Source organism: Haliotis rufescens, unplaced genomic scaffold, assembly GCF_023055435.1.
Source record: "Haliotis rufescens isolate VD_foot unplaced genomic scaffold, xgHalRufe1.0.p SCAF_11, whole genome shotgun sequence".
Taxonomy (NCBI): Eukaryota; Metazoa; Mollusca; class Gastropoda; order Lepetellida; family Haliotidae; genus Haliotis; species Haliotis rufescens.
In genome coordinates this window covers 31,182,572-31,202,769 of record NW_025963791.1, presented here as the reverse complement: position 1 = coordinate 31,202,769, position 20,198 = coordinate 31,182,572, and the positions used below count along the sequence as shown (strand labels likewise).

Below are 20,198 nucleotides of genomic sequence, written 5' to 3'. Positions count from 1 at the left end.
TTTCGACTTCAATAAGCAATCTACTCTGGCCTGTCGAGACCAGTGGGTCGTGGTGTGCGCAGTTAGTAGATTAATCAATACTTGATGTCACATAATCCTTACCAACATAACTTTTTGTAATTGTCAGCGATCAGTGTATTTGTAGGATCACAATAAAGTTGGTTGTGAGTATATACTGGTTAATATTGCAATATATTCAACAAATATCAATTTTATTTCACAAACAATAACATCGACTTGCTGGATACCGACGTAAAGATCTGCCATGCACAGTATACTTCGTCAGGTTCATAATCAGATCACTACAACACATGAAGGGTATGAAACACTTACCACAATAGGACCAATCAACTTGACAATGTCGAGTCCCATGTAATGTTACGTTGTGCCCTAATCCTATAAACCTGGGTTGTACTCTGAATGCTCACTCGAGGATTAATGTGAACCAGCCATACGGTAATATATACACTGTATGTAAAAAAGACAGAGGATATTGATTTTGGCTAATCTTGGCAAACAGAATATCTATTTTGTCAAGTGGCAAATACCTGTTTTGCCAGATCATGAGTTAGGATAAACCTGTCATTTGACAAGTTGAACAAAATAGTACCATTATCTCAGGCTTCGATCCTGATCCGTGCAAGCAGGAAACGATGGAGCCTGTGTCATCGTGACAATCACCTAGATTGTAGATATATTCATTGACGTCATTATGTATTATTCTCCTCTTGCGTAATAGTGACGTCATTGAAAGAGTTTTTTCAATGTGTACTGTGCATCTGTCTAACTATTCAGAAATGAACTGCTTACGGTGTACCAATGTGGGGAATCGAACCCGGGTCTTCAACCTGACAAGCGAACGCGTTACCAACTAGGCTATCCCACCGGCACAGAATTGTCTGAGAAAATAAAAGTTCAGGGGAAAAAGTGTGTTTCTTTCTCTCTCTCTCTCTCTCTCTCTCTCTCTCTCTCTCTCTCTCTCTCTCTCTCTCTCTCTCTCTCTCTCTCTCTCTCTCATTCTCTCTCTCTCTCTCTCTCTCTGTCTCTCTGTGTGTAGTATAGTGACGAAATGTCGATATTATCACACATTATGATTTACAATGACATTAGTCATTCAAAAATGAATCAATACTAAACAAACAGCAAGCAAATGGCTGACGGCACATCTCTCTCTCTCTCTCTGTCTCTCTCTCTCTCTCTCTCTCTTCTCTCTTCTCTCTCTCTCTGTAGTATAGTGACGAAATGTTAACAGATATTATCACACATTATGTCTTACAAGACATTAGTCAATCAAAAATGAATCAATACTAAACAAACAGCAAGCACATGGCTGACGACACGTCTTCGTGGGGCCGCATTCACACCAGTGGTGCATAATACACCCTTTCATAGCAGCTGGCCTTACCTACTAATCCACTTTGTATTCAGCCCAGGACTTAAGTCAGATTATTGACTGAAGCCCCTACCCTGAGACCTATATATGCCGTTTCAGCATGGGTAGATTCCCTTGTCGTCGCTACCCTAGACAGACCTGGTGCTAGCTGAACGCAGTGTTGCAGGAACCTGTGACTTGAAACGTCATATCAATTATTCAGACAATAACTGGCGTTTCTAAGGGAAGCAACAACGTTCAGTCGGAACGGTCTTGTTATCAGAGGCCTCTAGGGTCATCTCACTATATGTACGTTGATACAACACACGTCTACGGATTGGTTGTGAGGCCCAAGGTAGAAGATTACAGCACAGAGGACCGATCTAGTGGCGAGTAGGGTATTTGTGAGATTACTCACTACACCAGTAACCCAGGAAGGTGAGTGCTTGATCGGAGAATAATAATGTTGTGGATTGTAATGAGTTTATACTTGGCAGTGTACTTCATGTTTCAATTGTTATTTTACATAAACTGAACTATCACTTTCTAACACATTGGATTTTATTCTTTGTTGCTAAACGAAAAGTGCGCTAAACATGTAATCAGTTCCCTCTGTTGTGTATGTATTAATCAAATTGTTGAATATATTGCATATATTCCAACAATATGATTATTAAATACAGAATGTGTTTATTGAACAGAACTCATTAATATCACAGTGTCTACCTTCGTGCAGTATTCTTTTTGAACAGTGCATATCGAAATGTACTACTAATGTTTCAATTACGTGTCACATCCGTGAATGAGAGTGAATGTTGTTTTATGCCGTATAAGCGATGTGCAGCTACATCATGTGCGGTCAATACAATCTGACAATCGAGTCAGACACACCTCCAGTTGATACCTAATGAGTCGAGTACGATACCACACAATCAGTCAGGTCACAATCAGTCAGGTCACAATCAGTCAGGTCACCATCGGTCAGGTCACAATCGGTCTGGTCACAATCAGTCAGCTCACAATCAGTCAGGTCACAATCAGTTGGTCACATTCAGTCGGGTCACAATCAGTCGGGTCACAATCAGTCAGGTCACAATCAGTCAGGTCACAATCAGTCGGTAACAATCAGTCGGTCACAATCAGTCAGGTCACAATCAGTCGGGTAACAATCAGTCTGGTCACAATCAGTCGGTCACAATCAGTCGGGTCACAATCAGTCAAGTCACAATTTGTCAGCTCACAATCAGTCAGGTCACAATCAGTCAGGTCACAATCAGTTGGTCACATTCAGTCGGGTCACAATCAGTCAGGTCACAATCAGTCTGGTCACAATCAGTCGGTAACAATCAGTCAGGTCACCATCAGTCGGGTCACAATCAGTCGGGTCACAATCAGTCAGGTCACAATCGGGCATGTCACAATCAGTCGGGTCACAATCAGTCAAGTCACAATCAGTCAGGTCACAATCAGTCTGGTCACAATCAGTCAGGTCACAATCAGTCGGGTCACAATCAGTCAAGTCACAATCAGTCGGTCACAATCAGTCGGTCACAATCAGTCAGGTCACCATCAGTCGGGTCACAATCAGTCAGGTCACAATCAGTCAGGTCACAATCAGTTGGTCACATTCAGTCGGGTCACAATCAGTCGGGTCACAATCAGTCGGTCACAATCGGTCAGGTCACAATCAGTCAGCTCACAATCAGCCAAGTCACAATCAGTCGGTCACAATCAGTCAGGTCACAATCAGTCAGGTCACAATCAGTCGGTCACAATCAGTCTGGTCACAATCAGTCAGGTCACAATCGGTCATGTCACAATCAGTCGGTCACAATCAGTCGGGTCACAATCAGTCGGGTCACAATCAGTCGGGTCACAATCAGTCAGGTCACAATCAGTTGGTCACAATCAGTCAGCTCGCAATCAGTCAGGTCACAATCAGTCGGTCACAATCAGTCTGGTCACAATCAGTCAGGTCACAATCAGTCGGTCACAATCAGTCAGGTCACAATCAGTCTGGTCACAATCAGTCAGGTCACAATCAGTCAGACTACCACCCGTCCTTCATCTTAGTCAACTCGTACATATATGATAATCATGGGGTACTTGGACGTATGCCGCCCTGTACTGCCCACGGGGGTGAGACATAAGACGCATTCACGTGTCTAATCAAGCGTTAAAGACGGAATTATTATTACAATCAACATCAACCTGACAACAATCGTCGACATATTAGACAGCCTTTGCTTTTCGCGAGTCAATGTGTGGACCATATAAAACACGGCCCAAGAAAATACATTAGCTTTGCTTCGACGCAATACGCGATTTGACGACATTCATAGGGTTTGTTATCTATACCCCTCACCAGTCACTGACATTCGATGCATAGGTGTATTCTATTATTGATGTCGCGCTATCTGTAGGGTGTAAAGCAATCGATATATAGACAAATGATTCAATACAGCGTACAGGTACCAGTTCCTGCGTTGGTATTCGGACGTATGTATATATCTGATTCCTGTTTCATATGGCGTTAAGGTAAAGTGCATGTATAATAAGGTAATTACATATATTTATCATAATTGACAAATTACCACAGGTGTGTTTGTTTCTGTGAGTGCATTTCGGATCTTGAAGCGCAAGGGGAGTTAGGTTATTTTTTCGAGTACATTTCGCTGACTTGGGGATTTTTCTGTTATCGCTATTAGTGGGTGAGTAAGAATCACAAACACATGCGAAGGCATGTCAAGTGTTCACATGAACAAATAAGGGAACAAATGGTACAAGTCAAAATAGGAATTGTATCGGACATATTTTTGCATCAAGTTTTGAAATGTCCTCCCCACGTCCACAACAACACCCTTTTCTGTACTTTACTAAGAAAGTGTTATCCCAAATATAACATTTGTTACATTTGACCACTTTCTAAATGGCATTGTGTATTTATACCTTTTGAAGGCTTTACTAAGGCCTTGAGTGTAATATCATGTCAGCACGATGTACATACTATGTATACTGTACGTACATGCATAAAAAAAGGTAACAACGTAACATACTCTGTTGGGCATACATGTACATGTTCGTCACCAAAGCGTATTGGGAATCAACAAACATAAAAAGACCTCATATTATTCGGGTCATTCAAGAGAATTGTTTGATAGGCATTACTTAGAAGTTGGCGGATGACAAGGTGGACACAATTTTATGGATAACAACTTCTTTAATACTGTAAAAAGCGACGTTTCGGTATAGATCCTTATACCGTTGTCAAGCAAGACTGAATGAGGGACATTGTACAGAATATATATAGTAGGTGAAGGACTTACTGAAATATCTGGAGGTTACGTTATGCTGCAAGTATTGATGATATTCCAATGTTCCAGCGAACACAATCATGGCCGGGAGACCAGCGAGTGTGGGTCCAGACTCATCAAGCGGTTCCACCATAAACCTCCCTTCCCTCAACGTTAGCAAACTAACGCCGCACCCAGAGGAGTGGACACTGCCCCACGAGTGGAACATCGAGAAGAGGGAGGTGTTCCAGGTAGAGCATCTATCCTCTACACACATTCGTGTAGCAAGACAACAACCCATACTTGCAGTAAGAAGCGACTAACGGGATTGGGTGGTCAGGGTCGCTGACTTGGTTGATGCGTGACATCGTATCCCATTTGCGTAGATCGATGCTCAATATGTCAATACATATTATGTTGTTATGAGTGTGGCACTAAACAAACAAACAAACAAACAACAAAATCAAGTGATGACTTAACTCTTATCTGATCGAGTTAGTGCGTGCTTGTGTGTGTGTGTGTGTGTGTGTGTGTGTGTGTGTGTGTCTGTGGGGGCGGTCGGCTAGCCTAGTGGTAAAGCGTTCGCTCGTCTTGTGTGTCTGTGTGTGAGTGTGTGTGAGTGTGTGTGTGTGTGTCTGTGTGTGTGTGTGTGTGTGTGTGTGTGTCTCTGTGGACATACCCTGACGGCTTGGTCGTTGTTCATCAACACCGGGTTTGTCGCTATTGTATAATTACGAATGCTGTTTTCATTAAGTAATTCAGTCAACATGGTTGTTCACCATATATTTGACATATTTTGTTTTACGTCGCAATGTTCAAGCTTTGACACGGCTATACAATCGGGTCGGGGTCAGACCAGTGCTTGATATTATGAGCACAGTCCTACGCTGTTAGGGTGCGATGACCATCCGATCAACATGTATACGAGATTATTGTCTGATTGGCACATACACACACGCTGTGCAACAGTGACCTCGGCGAGGGTGTTTTTTCACGTTTTTAACTGTACAAATATTCTGTTCTATTTTATTTCAGAACTGGAAGATGGATGTCCAAAACCAAATAGCAAATATCGCGACGTCTTTGGTAAGTGATGACACATCATGGTAGATGTTTGAATACCAACAGAATAGTCTGACCTGGGTCTTCATGCTGATTTACTGAAACTGACTTAACATTTAAACTGTCTCGTGTGTTTGATTGTTAAGACGGAGCAAATAAAACAAACCGTCGCTTCATATGCATGCCTCCAAGGTCTAGTGGGTAGAGTAAATTCGGGGGATTTGAAGGTCGGTGGTTCGATTCCCGGTAGCGTCATACCAATACACGTTAAAAGATAGTACTTGTTAACTTGCTTTGCGCTCTGAATTAAGGGGCTCAAACAAGGACTGGACGGCTCCGAGTCAGTGTACTGTCTCTGATTGGGGTAGCCATCTTAGTGAGTGAGTGAGTGAGTTGGGTTCAGTGGACAAGCACTATTAAAACAGGCATAATTCCGGACTAGAACAAGCAGTTACACACAGGTGTACATGCATGCCACCTGCACGTTAAACCCTATTTCACCTCACCTGCTATGATTTTGTACATGCTTTAGCATTTGTAATAATACAGGCAGTGCGATGTTAACAAAAGTATTGTATCAAAAGTCAAAATGTTACATAATCATCAGAACTATCAGATTCAAACTGCCTTTTAAAAATTCTATTTTCGAGGATAGTTAGGTAACGAAAGCATAACGTGTAACGATCAGTGAACGATGAGCCCGGTCTGGCCGTCACTGTATAATTACATACTTTCTTTGAATATTGATTTATTTCAGGCAATATACAATTGGCAACTAATCATTGATTACATTTGCTCTTTACGCCCATCTTCCCGAGGCAAGAGAGTTAACTGACTTTACAAGTCCAGTTTCCACCCTTGCCGAACTAGCCTGGAATTCCTGGGCTCGATCGTAGCGCCACCAGTTGCTATTACGAGTTGTGTCCATTCTATGCCTCTCCCATATGGACCAATCAGATTCCACCTCTCGTATCACATGCATTTGTTTCAAACAAAATGGTGGCGCCCAGTCAAGACGATCTGATCGGCCATCAAGATCTATTTTGTGTACATCAAATCACGGGAGCACCTTGATTAAAAACATGAAAAGATTTGGAAAATATCTGTTGACAACGAGTTGGAGATTCACATGCTTTGCAAATCCTGCAATCGACCGAACTCTGCATGGCAGTTTACGAACCGGATTTCGATTTCGGTGCGCGATTTTGATTGGACTGTGCATAGACTCGTTAGTCCAGCCAAAATGTAACTCCATTATCCCAGCCTATTTCGGCAAGGGTGGAAACTGGACTTTTATAGTCAGTTAACTCTCTTGCCTCGGGAAGATGTTTACGCCAAGTGGAATCTGTTTCGGCAGAGAATCTAGGCTGGTTATTCTCTTGCATTGACAATTTTTATTTACATCACATGTATATACTTACAGGACAAATCCTTGCAACATTTCCCACATCCTGAAGTAGGACCAGGGCTCGACTATCAAGATGAAATAGAAAAAGCTCAGATGGAGAAAGTGAAACAAGAACGAGAGAGACAGGCCGGGAACACCCTGTTGTATGGACTCGCGAGAACTGCGTGTGCCGAGAGACGATAGTACCAAGTTGAGGAAAATAGCTGATAGATATGAACAGTGCATCCTTCATACGATTTGGGTGTTCTCCTTGTCATACTGTTACAGTGCCCTATTTTCTCTAGTATTACTTAAAATAAATTTGATACGAGATAAAATATCATATGTAAATATGTTCAACATATTTAGGCTATTTTCTGTTATTCAAAATGGTTAACTTTGGCAAAACTGGGTAACAATTTTGAAATATGGAAAATACAAAAAAAATCCTAACTAAACAATTATGAATAACAGAAAGTAGAAAATAGCCCCAATGTTAAGGATATTAACATATGATATCTCATCAATCATCAAAATTTATTTTAAGGAATAGTCGAGCACATGGTGCACTGAATCCATATTGCTGTCTTAAGTATATAGTGACAAGGGTATCACCTTTGTATTATGTTTGTCGTGCATATACTGAACCTCTATTAACTCGTGTTAAGACGATGAAAATGTACCGTCCAGACAGGATCTGTATCTATAACAGTATGGTCAAATATCTCTCCATGGTACAAAACGTAGAGGTTAAGTGGATTTAGCAGAACAAGCATGATGATTCTGTAGGTGTAAATACATGCTATACTAATCTAATTCACGTGTCTGGTAGAAATGTATGTATACATACATGTATGTCTCACAGTATCTGAACCTTATTGTTTTCCCTTCCCCCCCCCCCCCCCCCCCCCCCCCCCCCAACCCTTTCTGTAACGCTATAACGCTAAACCAAACAAGACTCGATTTGTACACAGATTCACAGACTGGGTCTCCTTTCAATGAACATGTGGTTGCTAGTTTCCAACAAAAAATATACGTTCATAGGCTTAGCGTTAGTCTAATGTATATCCTCTTTCAAAAGAAGCTGAACGAATATACGAAAGCAACAATGCAGTCTTCGTGGTTTGCTTAATCAGCAAAAATAATACTCCCATAATGCAGATTTACAACACTGAGAAAAATAAAACTCCGAGAAAGATCGTATTGGTTAATGGTTTTGTGTCTGATTGGATGACATTGGAGTATGTATACATGTATATTAAAATCAGTGTTAGTGTGTGATGTGAGATCGACTGCATGGTATGGCCTATTTAGAGTGACCTTGTGACGGGCTGGAACGACATTGGACTATTAATGATAAGTGACTATGTATTCATCACAGTATTAGAGAATGATGCTGTGGTTATTCTTTCAGGATTAAAATATAAAACAAGTTCACGTAGAAGTACTCGTATACCAATGGGGGACAACATACTCCTTTCTCGTATACCAATGTGGGACAATATACTCCTTTCTCGTATACCAATGTGGGACAATATACTCCTTTCGCGTATACCAATGTGGGACAATATACTCCTTTCTCGTATACCAAAGTGGGACAATATACTCCTTTCTCGTATACCAATGTGAGACAATATACTCCTTTCTCGTATACCAAAGTGGGACAATATACTCCTTTTGCTGATACATAAGCTGATTCAAAGTTACTAGGCGGAAGTGCCCCAGTGTCACTAACCTCACACATAGATGTTATGCCAATTATCATATCTTAACATTTCTCGCCATGATGATCTCCAGTATGCTGGAGTTTGATGTAATACATAATGTCATATAAATGCTGATGTGTTTGTTGTTGTCTTTCTTTAATCTCTATTTACGAAGACAATAAAGAGCGCCATACAACTCTTGTTCAAAAGTTGTTTAATCAGGGTTAAAACATTCAAGGTCACAAACACCTGGTGTCGTCACTGTTTGACGGCGATACATAAACACATGTTCATGATATTGTCGGAATGGTACAATGGACTCTGATTTGAGTAGAGATTTATTATGATTATGGATTGGTTTTTGACGCATTTATTTTATAAAAGACCATTTCCATGTCATTTATGGAAATATATCATTATACATGCCCATGAACTTACACATACGTGTGTGAAGGCGTAGAGTTCTAGATGACGTATGTCGCCCATAAGTCGTCATAAGGTTTGCTGTATTAAGCGCGACTCACACGGGTCGGCCTGTCGTAACGACATGCCGATTTCCATACATTGTACAACATGTTCGGTGATTGTAACGAATATCGACAAATCGATTTGTTGCCACTCACACGATTCGATCTGCCGATTGGGTGTCGATCTCATGATATCTCACGATGATTTGTTTCCATGGTATCAAAATGTCTAATCGCGCCACATCCAACTTGCCGATTAGCTAGAACAGACTCTACGCACTCGCAACACAATCGATGCGGGTTCGAGCTGCCGATTTGTCCTTTTTGTCAAATTCGATTAATCACTCAGACGATACGACTCGGTCGAATTCGGCATATCGATTCGACAGGCCGACCCGTGTGAGTCCGCCTTTAAATGTATTCAACTGTTTCAAGGGATTTGGAAATATGGATGATTTAATCTTATCGTCCAAATGAATGGGGCGTTGTACATTCTAGTTCGCCCGCCCACGTCGGTCAGCACTAGGTCACGCGTCGAGACATTCCACGCACGTGATTTGTTGCCGGAACAACTAGTACGTCCTCAGAAGTTCACAGCCGGGCGGTTTCATCTGGCAGAATCACATCCCCCACCATGCATCCTCATCAAGTCACCAGAAGCAAGGATTTTATTACGCTTCACGTGGTTTGGTCAGGATGACTTGCAGATGAATGAATGAATGTATGCTTTTATGAAGGAATTTATTTGTCGTGAGTTGTGAGTTGTTTTTACGCCGTTTTGAACAGTATTCGAGTTATTTCACTTCGTGACAGCTTAATATTGGAGGAAAGCTCGAATTGATGCAGGTCTCAAACGTTTACAACTTTGGTTAAACCCACCAGCACATGTAGCCTGCTCAGGACTCAGGAATCAGTCGAAATACATCTTAGGTAACTTGTTCATAAGAAAATAACTATCTCAGGGTGGAAATGAGCCGATGTTTGTCTGATTGCTCTAGGTAAAGGGAAGTAACTCGGTTCACTAGCATCATCTGCACTCAGCAATATTCCAGCTATATGATGGCGGTCTGTAAATAATCGAGTCTGGATCAACCAAATCCAGTGATTGACAACATGAGCATCGATCCACGCAATTCGGATACGATGACATGCATCAACCAAGTCAGCAATATTCCAGCTATATGACTGCGGTTTGTAAATAATCAAGTTTGGATCAGACAATCCAGTGATTGACATCATGCACATTGATCCATGCAATTTGGAAATTGATACAAGGACAAGCATCAACCAAGTCAGCGAGCCTGACCACCCCATCTCGTTAGTCAGCTCTTACAACAAGCATAGTCGCCTTTTGGGTTGCTGAAGACCTATTCTACCCTGGATATCTTGGAAGTTGGCTACTACGTTGTTAAAACATGTGCCCAATTATTTTCCTAGTAAAGAAATGTTAAATCTATACAAATCGTAACAAAAACAGGTGATTTTCTTTATCTTTTACTTCTCCTTAAAAAAATAAACATATGCAAATGAACAATGTCATCGTGCTTCATATGAATGTATATTCAACACACTGCATACCTTATGCATTTTCACAGGTTCCCTGCACAGGAACTCGATGATAGCGTGTTCAGCATAATATATTCCTACAGAAAAAAAATAATCACACCCCTCTCTATACATATAGACATGGTATAGAGGGGTGTGATTTTTTCCTATACGAATATATATCATGCTAAACACACAGTCATCGAGTTCCTGTGCTTCCTGGCTAATGAATGGAGTTTTTTTAAGCATGTTAAGCACAGATTGCTATGTGTGATAATGCTTCACTCAATTAAACATTTGCTCGCATGTAGACAATTTCAGGCACTTTTCAAGTATTCCAAAGACATTACTTTGGTATTAAAAAAACATGGACACTTTCGAATTCATGCATTGACTGTTTAGACAGGAGTGTTTCTACAATGGCACATACTCTGAACAGACACAGCCACCCATACTGATTAGGGATTAGGTTTGGGAAAGTACACGCAAATTCATACAAAAATAATAGGATAACATGTTTTTCAACAAGAATCTGCCATTATTCCATAATTTATAACAGACTGAAAAAAGACACAAACACAAATTATACTGATTATCAATGGCACCATGTTAATCATTGGCATCATTTTTCTGTATATTACACCTCCGAGTAACCATGGTGACAAGCATTCATTTTATAAATTAAATGATATACTCATCACTAAACATATCACAGACAAATAGAACTCATCTTGATTTCATAAATCAATCATCATCATCAGCAGCAGCAGCAGCCGCAGCAGCAGCAGCAGCTCTTTTTTCTTTTGTTCAATAATCATCATCATCATCATCATCATCATCATCATCATCTCTTGTTCTGCGTGACAGACCATGTTCTCTGTACTGCCTTGCTCCTCCTCCCTGCTCACAACCTGGCTTTGGACACAGGGACTCCCGAGGACAACATCTTCTTCGCCTGGTAGAAGTTGTTGGAGCCAGTGAGCCAGCTGCCTCCATCCGCAAAGATAGTCGTGCCAGTCAGGAGTTCACTGCCCCTGGTTGTCAGAAAAAGGCAGACATCGGCGATGTCCACCCGCAAACCAACCCTCTGGATGGGAATTGCTTTCTCAAATTCTTCATCTACACGACCACCACCTGCAAATTGGAAGAGAAAGTTTTAGGATCAGTAAGCAATTATTGGAATAAAATACTGATTTCTGTTCATGAATATTTTCGTGTTCTCAATCAGAATTCAAATGTACCTTACAACAATTGAACATTTGTCAGCAAACACTTAACTTTAACATCTAATTCCTCAGCTTCAGACAGTGGAGATGTAACAGTGACAAGTTGCTGTAGGCAGTGGATCTCTATCAGCCTGGACAGTCTGGACGCCACTCCTCCTTAACAACTACTGATGGGAACATCAAAATAAAATCTACCATAATATTTAAGAATCTTGCATTCTGATTGGTCCACCAGCAGTATCAAATCTACAATAGAACATGAGTTTACTGATGACAGCATCAACTACTCTGCCAGTAACAACAAGTATTTCTCCTGAGGGGAACATACCAAGGCGTCTCCATCCCTCGGTGTCAGCAATTGGGCCCGGGGCCACACACATGACCCTCACTCCGTTCATTCCCCACTCCACCGCCATGTGACGGGTCATCGCCTCTAAAACAGAACCAGCGTAGGAATGGTAGAAAAGAGGTAGAGGCATTTGAACCCTGGAACTTCAATACAAGTTAGTAGCATCTAAAGTGAGTGAGGTAGTAGAGTTTTACTCCACTTATAGTAATTTCTATTGGGGATCAAGGTATTAGCTTCACACATTGCACCCATGTGTTAAATGGAAGTCTAATTTCAACAGGGGGTGGTCAGGTAGCCTAGTGGTTAAAGCGTTTGCTCGTCACACTTTAGACCCCGGTTTCGATTCCCGACATGGGTACAATGTGTGAAGCCCATTTCTGGTGTTCCCTGCCGTGATATTGCTGGAATATTGCCAAAAGCGGCATCAAACCAAACTCACTCATTCTAATTTCAATATCTCAAAAATGAAACTAAACAGGCAGATATGAATGCAAATAATAAAGCCACACTTTTACATTGCTGTGGTTATCCTATACATCCTTTTGTTTTTTAGCGCCATGGCATCTACAACCATAACGTCAGGTGAAGTGAAATGGGCTTCAATGTCAGCTCTTACGACAAGTACGAGTACTGTGGACCTATTCTGCTGGGGAATGCCCACAGGGTCGACAAGGGGTTAAGAAGGACTGTATAATATCCACTTTAAACAAACCTATGGCTGCCTTGGCTGAGCCAGCATGAGTCTGCATCATAGTTCCTCTCAGATGCAGCAACGCTGTTATGTTGATGATGACACCGCCATTTGTCTACAAGAAGATCCAGTTATTGTGACAGTACCATCTATACAAATGTGACAGGGTGATTGAGGTTTGTGAGTATGGCTTCACAACCAACATAAACCAACAGTGCTCATCCAGGTAGACACCTGATTTCAGTCCCCCTGCAGGTAAATGACTGATGCCACATCCTCCTCCAGGTGTACTGGTACACCTGATGTCTGAACCCCCTCCAGCTTCCCACCTGAGGCCACCACCCCACCCCACCCACCTCCTCCAGCAATACACCTGATGCTGCAACCCCCCCCCCCCCCCCCCCCCAGCTATACACCTGATGCCGCCAACCCCCCCACCAGCTATACACCCGATGCTGCAACCCCCCCCCCCCCCTTCTCCATCTATACACCTACACCTGATGCCACAACCCCCACCCTGTACTCAAGCTCTCAAGCTATACACCTGGTGCTGCCAATGCCCCCCCGCCCCCCCTCACCCCATCTATACACCTGATGCCGCCAACACCCACCTCCTCCAGCTATACACCTGATGCCACAACCCCCACCCCCAACTCCAGCAATACATTTTGTACTACAATAGAAGCAGAAATACTCTTACACACCTTCATGCTCTTGTCGTACACAGCCTTGCTGACGTTGAATGTCCCGTGAGCGTCGATCTCCATGACAGTGCGGAAGGCGTTGAAGGACATTTGGTCTAGGGGGCAGAGGAAGTTGCCAGCAGCACCTGCAATCAGTCAGTCAGTCAATCAACTCAGAACCGATGGCAATCCTACAACTTTACAGTAATGTTCCATTGAGATGACTGTGTCCATGGTCTAGCAGTACAGAGATGACTGTCTCCGTGGCATAGTGGTACAGAGATGACTGTCTCCATGGTCTAGTGGTACAGAGATGACTGTCTCCATGGTCTAGTGGTACAGAGATGACTGTCTCCATGGTCTAGTGGTACAGAGATGACTGTCTCCGTGGTATAGTGGTACAGAGATGACTGTCTCCATGGTCTAGTGGTACAGAGATGACTGTCTCCTTGGTCTTGTGGTACAGAGATGACTGTCTCCATGGTCTAGCGGCACAGAGATGACTGTCTCCGTGGTATAGTGGTACAGATATGACTGTCTCCATGGTCTAGTGGTACAGAGATGACTGTCTCCATGGTCTAGTGGTACAGAGATGACTGTCTCAATGGTGTAGTGGTACAGAGATGACTGTCTCCATGGTCTAGTGGTACAGAGATGACTGTCTCCTTGGTATAGTGGTACAGAGATGACTGTCTCCATGGTCTAGTGGTACAGAGATGACTGTGTCTATGGTCTAGCAGTACAGAGATGACTGTCTCCATGGTCTAGTGGTACAGAGTTGACTGTCTCCATGGTCTAGTGGTACAGAGATGACTGTCTCCATGGTCTAGTGGTACAGAGTTGACTGTCTCCATGGTATAGTGGTACAGAGATGACTGTCTCCATGGTCTAGTGGTACAGAGATGACTGTCTCCTTGGTCTAGCGGTATAGAGATGACTGTCTCCATGGTCTAGTGGTACAGAGATGACTGTCTCCTTGGTCTAGCGGTATAGAGATGACTGTCTCCATGGTCTAGTGGTACAAAGATGACTGTCTCCATGGTCTAGTGGTACAGAGATGACTGTCTCCATGGTCTAGTGGTACAGAGATGACTGTCTCCTTGGTCTAGCGGTATAGAGATGACTGTCTCCATGGTCTAGTGGTACAGAGATGACTGTCTCTGTGGTCTAGCGGCACAGAGATGACTGTCTCGATGGTCTAGTGGTACAAAGATGATTCCATGGTATAGTGGTACAGAAATGACTGTATCCGTGGTATAGTGGTACAGAGATGACTGTCTCCATGGTCTAGTGGTACAGAGATGACTGTCTCCGTGGTCTAGCGGCACAGAGATGACTGTCTCCATGGTCTAGCGGCACAGAGATGACTGTCTCCATGATCTAGTGGTAAAGAGATGACTGTCTCCATGGTCTAACAGTACAGAGATGACTGTCTCCGTGGTCTAGTGGTACAGAGATGACTGTCTCCGTGGTCTAGTGGTACAGAGATGACTGTCTCCATGGTCTAGTGGTACAGAGATGACTGTCTCCATGGTCTAGTGGTACAGAGATGACTGTCTCCATGGTCTAGTGGTACAAAGATGACTGTCTCCATGGTCTAGTGGTAAAGAGATGACTGTCTTCATGGTCTAGTGGTACAGAGATGACTGTCTCCTTGGTCTAGCGGTATAGAGATGACTGTCTCCATGGTCTAGTGGTACAGAGATGACTGTCTCCGTGGTCTAGCGGCACAGAGATGACTGTCTCGATGGTCTAGTGGTACAAAGATGATTCCATGGTATAGTGGTACAGAAATGACTGTCTCCGTGGTATAGTGGTACAGAGATGACTGTCTCCATGGTCTAGTGGTACAGAGATGACTGTCTCCGTGGTCTAGCGGTACAGAGATGACTGTCTCCATGGTCTAGCGGCACAGAGATGACTGTCTCCATGATCTAGTGGTACAGAGATGACTGTCTCCATGGTCTAACAGTACAGAGATGACTGTCTCCGTGGTCTAGTGGTACAGAGATGACTGTATCCGTGGTCTAGTGGTACAGAGATGACTGTCTCCGTGGTCTAGTGGTACAGAGATGACTGTCTCCGTGGTCTAGCGGTACAGAGATGACTGTCTCCGTGGTCTAGCAGTACAGAGATGACTGTCTCCATGGTCTAGTGGTACAGAGTTGACTGTCTCCATGGTGTAGTGGTACAGAGATGACTGTCTCCATGGTCTAGTGGTACAGTGATGACTGTCTCCATGATCTAGTGGTACAGTGATGACTGTCTCCTTGGTCTATTGGTACAGAGATGACTGTGTCCATGGTCTAGCGGTACAGAGATGACTGTCTCCGTGGTCTAGCAGTACAGAGATGACTGTCTCCATGGTCTAGTGGTACAGAGATGACTGTCTCCGTGGTCTAGCAGTACAGAGATGACTGTCTCCGTGGTCTAGCGGTACAGAGATGACTGTCTCTGTGGTCTAGTGGTACAGAGATGACTGTCTCTGTGGTCTAGTGGTACAGAGATTACTTCCCTGGCCGCATCATACCAAAAAAAGGAAAGAGATGGTACTTTTTGTTACCCTGCCAGGCGCTCGGCATTTAGGGGGAAAAAAAGGAATGGTCGACTCGGAGTCAGTACATTGTGTCTGAGTGAGTGGGGTATTCATGTGAAACTTCTGAATGGTATCTCAGTTGGATAGCACTACTATAAAGTAGGCATTAGTCTAGACTTGTTTAAGGAACAACATTTTCTGCAATTTCAAACGGCCAATATGTACAATGGCAATTGATTCTGTAGAATTGAAGCATATGTTTTTGATGAAACTGTTTGTTTTATAAAATCACAGACATAGAAAGTATTTAAATAGGAGACCTACCATTGACCAAGATGTCAATTTTCCCAAACTGCCTCATTGCCTCATCCACTGCTTCCAGTATCTGCTGCGGCTGAAATAATAATAATAATCTCAGTGTCTTATGTATGTATGTATATATATGAGCAAAGCCTACACCCACTGGGCCTCACTTAGACACCTAAAAGACACCTTGTATTGAAAAACATTTACAGATAAGTTGGTTGGTTGGTTGGTTTGTTGTTGTTTAACGCTGCACTCAGCAATATTCAAGCTATATGACGGCGGTCTGTAAATAATCGAGTCCTGACCAGACAATCCGGTGATTAATATCATGAGCATCGATCCACGCAATTGGGATCGATGACATACATCAACCAAGTCAGCGAGCCTGACCACCCGATCCCGTTAGTCGCCTTTTATGACAAGCATAGTCACCTTTTACGGCAAGCATGGGTTGCTGAAGACCAATTCTACCCCGGAATCTTCACGGGTCTTACATATAAGCATTGAGCATTGAATTTTAAAAAATTCATATACACTTTACACCTACCTATGAACACCTACCCCCCCAAACCTTCCTCATCCAACATGATCCACATTCACACCCCATTTGGTCATTCACAATCCAAACTCATCCTTTTTGGGATTCAGTATGATAGCCACTTAACTGACAAGACTGTTTTCCACTTTTCTCATTACTTATTCCACATTAACACACAGCCACAAAGTGACATCACAACACAAGGAGATGTTTTCACTGTGTTCTGATATAGAAAAGTAGCAAAATATGAGAAAAGATTCAGTCTCAGCAAGCTACCTGTATTGTCTCGTGAGTTACTATGAGCTGTCATTTGCTCTACATCTACCACCTGAGTGTTTCAAGTTAAACAACCAACTGCCTCCATGAATGCCTCTAGGGCATTAAGATAATGTTCTGCTTACTTATCTTGTTGATAAATATGACCCGCGAAGATCCGGGGTAGAATAAGTCTTCAGCCACCCATGCTTGCTGTAAAAGGTGACTATGCTTGTCGTAAGAGGCAACTAACGGGATCGGGTGGTCAAGCTTGCTGACTTGGTTGATTATGCATGTCATTGTATCCCAATTGCGTGGATGGATGCTCATGATGCCAACCACTGGATTTACAAATTGCCGTCACTTGGCTGGAATATTGCTGAGTGTGGCATTAAACAACAAACAAACAAATATTGATCAATACTGATGCAAAACAATACACACAGTGAGGACCTAATGAAGCACCTGTTTCCTTGTTATCCATCTTCTACTTTATGAGTGAGTGAGTATGGTTTTCCTCCTTGGGGGACACCAGAAATTGGCTTTACACAATGTACCCATGTCGGAAATCAAACCCGGGTCTTCGGTGTGGCGTCTACTTTATGAGATGTGACTTAAAATCACAGAATATTAGTCAAAATAATAAAGTGGTTTAAAATAACTTGAATGAACCATGCTAGAACTCCCAGTTGCCTTCAGCATAGTCGCCCTTGATCAACACAACCTTACAGTGCGAGTGATATGGTTATGCCATCCAACCACTGAGCGAGCGAGTGAGTGAGTGAGTGAGTGAATGAATGACTCACCTTCCTGACATCCACACTTAGAGGCAGGCATTTCCTTCCTGTTGCTGCTGTCAGTGTTTCCGACGCCTGCTTCACTCGCTCAAAGTTCCGCCCGACTATAATTGTGTCACACCCATGTCTAAACACAACATTTTATGGTCAACTTTTAGGGACCTGATCTGTTATAATGCATACAAGAGAAAATCATGCATTGATAGAAAGAAAGAAAGTAAGTTACCATTTTCAGAGGTAATGGAAAAATGTTCATTTATTATTTTGTTATTTTATTATAAATTACCTATCCCTAACACGTCATATTTTATCATCAACTTTCAGAGAAAAACATATCAACAAGAAGATATACATAAAAAATACAAAGAGAGTTTCCCTATAAAGGCGACACTTTGGAGTTAAAGATCTTACTTTTTACGAACTGCAAACAGTAAGCCTTATCTCAAAACATGAAGTGACATCATCATTATGCCTACAGTATATTTGTACAGACTTCCAGTACTGTTACTTAAGATAAAATATAAATATTATGTGCAGAAAGCTATTCATCCCATTTCTTCATTAATCATAACATCAGGAGAGACTAACACAAAGTCCCATAATGAGCGATGGTTAAGTGAGAGTTGAACCCACCTCATGAAGATCTCAGTTACTGTGAAGCAGATCCCGGAGCCACCACCAGTTACAAAGGCGACTTTCCCTCTGAAATCATGGAGACGAAATCAAACTGGGTTCAAAATAAGTGCCTGTCCGTAGGCCCGTGGCAGGTAGATCTCGTGTCGGGCTTGTAGTTTCACATTTGTGTGGGTCCTGATGGCCTGCAGTAAGTTTACATGTCGATTTCTTTGTCACAATAATCTACAGTTTTTTAAATGAGGGCCTGAAGAGTTTGCTCGGAGCCTGCAGCTTCTAAAGTCTGTGGGTTCTGATGGCAGCCTCACAATCATTTTTATGTTGATATATCAAGATGTATGCATTGGCTGCCCCACACAAGCAACTTACAAAAAAAAATGGAACTCAATCTACCTACAAGGAACTAGTGCCACTCCATCGCATAAAGAATCTAGGGTTTTGGACACAAAGAACACAAAGAAATACACTCTAAAGTCTCCATATAAGCCTTAAAACAAATTTTAAGCTTCATTGGCAATTATAGATACATACAAATGGAGTCCAAAGGTTATGTAGCTCAAAACAATGTTTTCAAAATACAAGTATCATTAGATAATAAAGGTTACGATAAAAGTTTCAATATTCCAGCGATATGATGGCAGTCTGTAAATAATCGAGTCTGGACCAGACAATCCAGTGATTGACATTATGAGCATCAATCCTCGCAATTGGGATACGATGACATGCATCAACCAAGTCAGCGAACATGACCAACCGATCCCATTAGTTGCCTCTTACGACAAGATAGTTGCCTTTTATGGCAAGCATGGGTTGCTGAAGACCTATTCCAACCCGGATCTCCCCGTATATCTTGCATGGGTGGATCTTCTTATTTGATATTGGTATTTTGTGGTCACGTTCTCCACACTAAATTTACTGTGGTATAACCCTAGACGTGTGATCATAAGCACAAATGTCGCTGTCAGTGCTGCATAAACACTGTATGCTAAGTTAGAAGCATATCAATGTATTGCAACTTTTGCAAGTCATGTTATGTTCTAGTGCACGACAGACCGATAGATCATTATAATTTTCTTATTATCTCACCTGAGTATGTCTGGTTTAAATATATATTTGTAATTTTCTTCACATGTCTCTTTGTGAATAACATCATTTCGTGACATGTTCTCCGTTCAAATATAAATACAACTGAAGTGATGGAGGTTATGCTGGAGTGGACAACTTCTTCGAGGACATGTGCGTGAACTTTGAACTTGTTTTCACATGAAAAAGTAGGATTTACATCTGGAAGAAAGATTGTCTCAACGAGTATAACCCAACGACCGTATATAAACCAGACAGCATTTCTCGAC

The 20,198-nt window shown here is 42.3% G+C and overlaps 2 protein-coding genes across 2 annotated transcripts; one reads left to right on the top strand and one right to left on the bottom strand.

Moving 5' to 3' along the window:
• The first annotated feature begins 1,425 nt into the window (after positions 1-1,425).
• Positions 1,426-9,016, top strand: LOC124132559. Its single transcript, XM_046496511.2, has 4 exons — positions 1,426-1,810; positions 4,756-4,916; positions 5,701-5,751; positions 7,151-9,016. The coding sequence occupies exons 2-4, from the start codon at positions 4,767-4,769 to the stop codon at positions 7,316-7,318; spliced, it is 369 nt and encodes a 122-aa protein (XP_046352467.1). The 5' UTR covers positions 1,426-1,810; positions 4,756-4,766; the 3' UTR covers positions 7,319-9,016.
• A 1,748-nt stretch (positions 9,017-10,764) lies between these two features.
• On the bottom strand, positions 10,765-20,114 carry LOC124132560 (peroxisomal 2,4-dienoyl-CoA reductase [(3E)-enoyl-CoA-producing]-like). The gene is made up of 8 exons (XM_046496512.2): positions 19,933-20,114; positions 18,847-18,915; positions 18,223-18,340; positions 16,642-16,711; positions 13,803-13,927; positions 13,120-13,213; positions 12,387-12,491; positions 10,765-11,966 (listed from the first exon to the last, which is right to left on the bottom strand). Exons 1-8 carry the CDS (start codon positions 20,007-20,009, stop codon positions 11,737-11,739), a joined length of 888 nt encoding a protein of 295 aa, XP_046352468.1. The 5' UTR covers positions 20,010-20,114; the 3' UTR covers positions 10,765-11,736.
• Between the last annotated feature and the right edge of the window lie 84 nt (positions 20,115-20,198).

What these genes read in the sequence shown, in the direction of transcription:
- LOC124132559 (XM_046496511.2), top strand. Translation starts at nt 4,767, where the DNA reads ATGGCCGGGAGACCAGCGAGTGTGGGTCCAGACTCATCAAGCGGTTCC. An exon ending in AGAAGAGGGAGGTGTTCCAG is followed by an intron (nt 4,917 to 5,700) that starts GTAGAGCATCTA and finishes ATTTTATTTCAG; the next exon opens with AACTGGAAGATGGATGTCCA. An exon ending in CAAATATCGCGACGTCTTTG is followed by an intron (nt 5,752 to 7,150) that starts GTAAGTGATGAC and finishes ATATACTTACAG; the next exon opens with GACAAATCCTTGCAACATTT.
- LOC124132560 (XM_046496512.2), bottom strand. Translation starts at nt 20,009, where the DNA reads ATGTCACGAAATGATGTTATTCACAAAGAGACATGTGAAGAAAATTAC. An exon ending in AATTGACATCTTGGTCAATG is followed by an intron (nt 13,928 to 16,641) that starts GTAGGTCTCCTA and finishes GACTGATTGCAG; the next exon opens with GTGCTGCTGGCAACTTCCTC. An exon ending in CTCAGCCAAGGCAGCCATAG is followed by an intron (nt 12,492 to 13,119) that starts GTTTGTTTAAAG and finishes GTTCTGTTTTAG; the next exon opens with AGGCGATGACCCGTCACATG.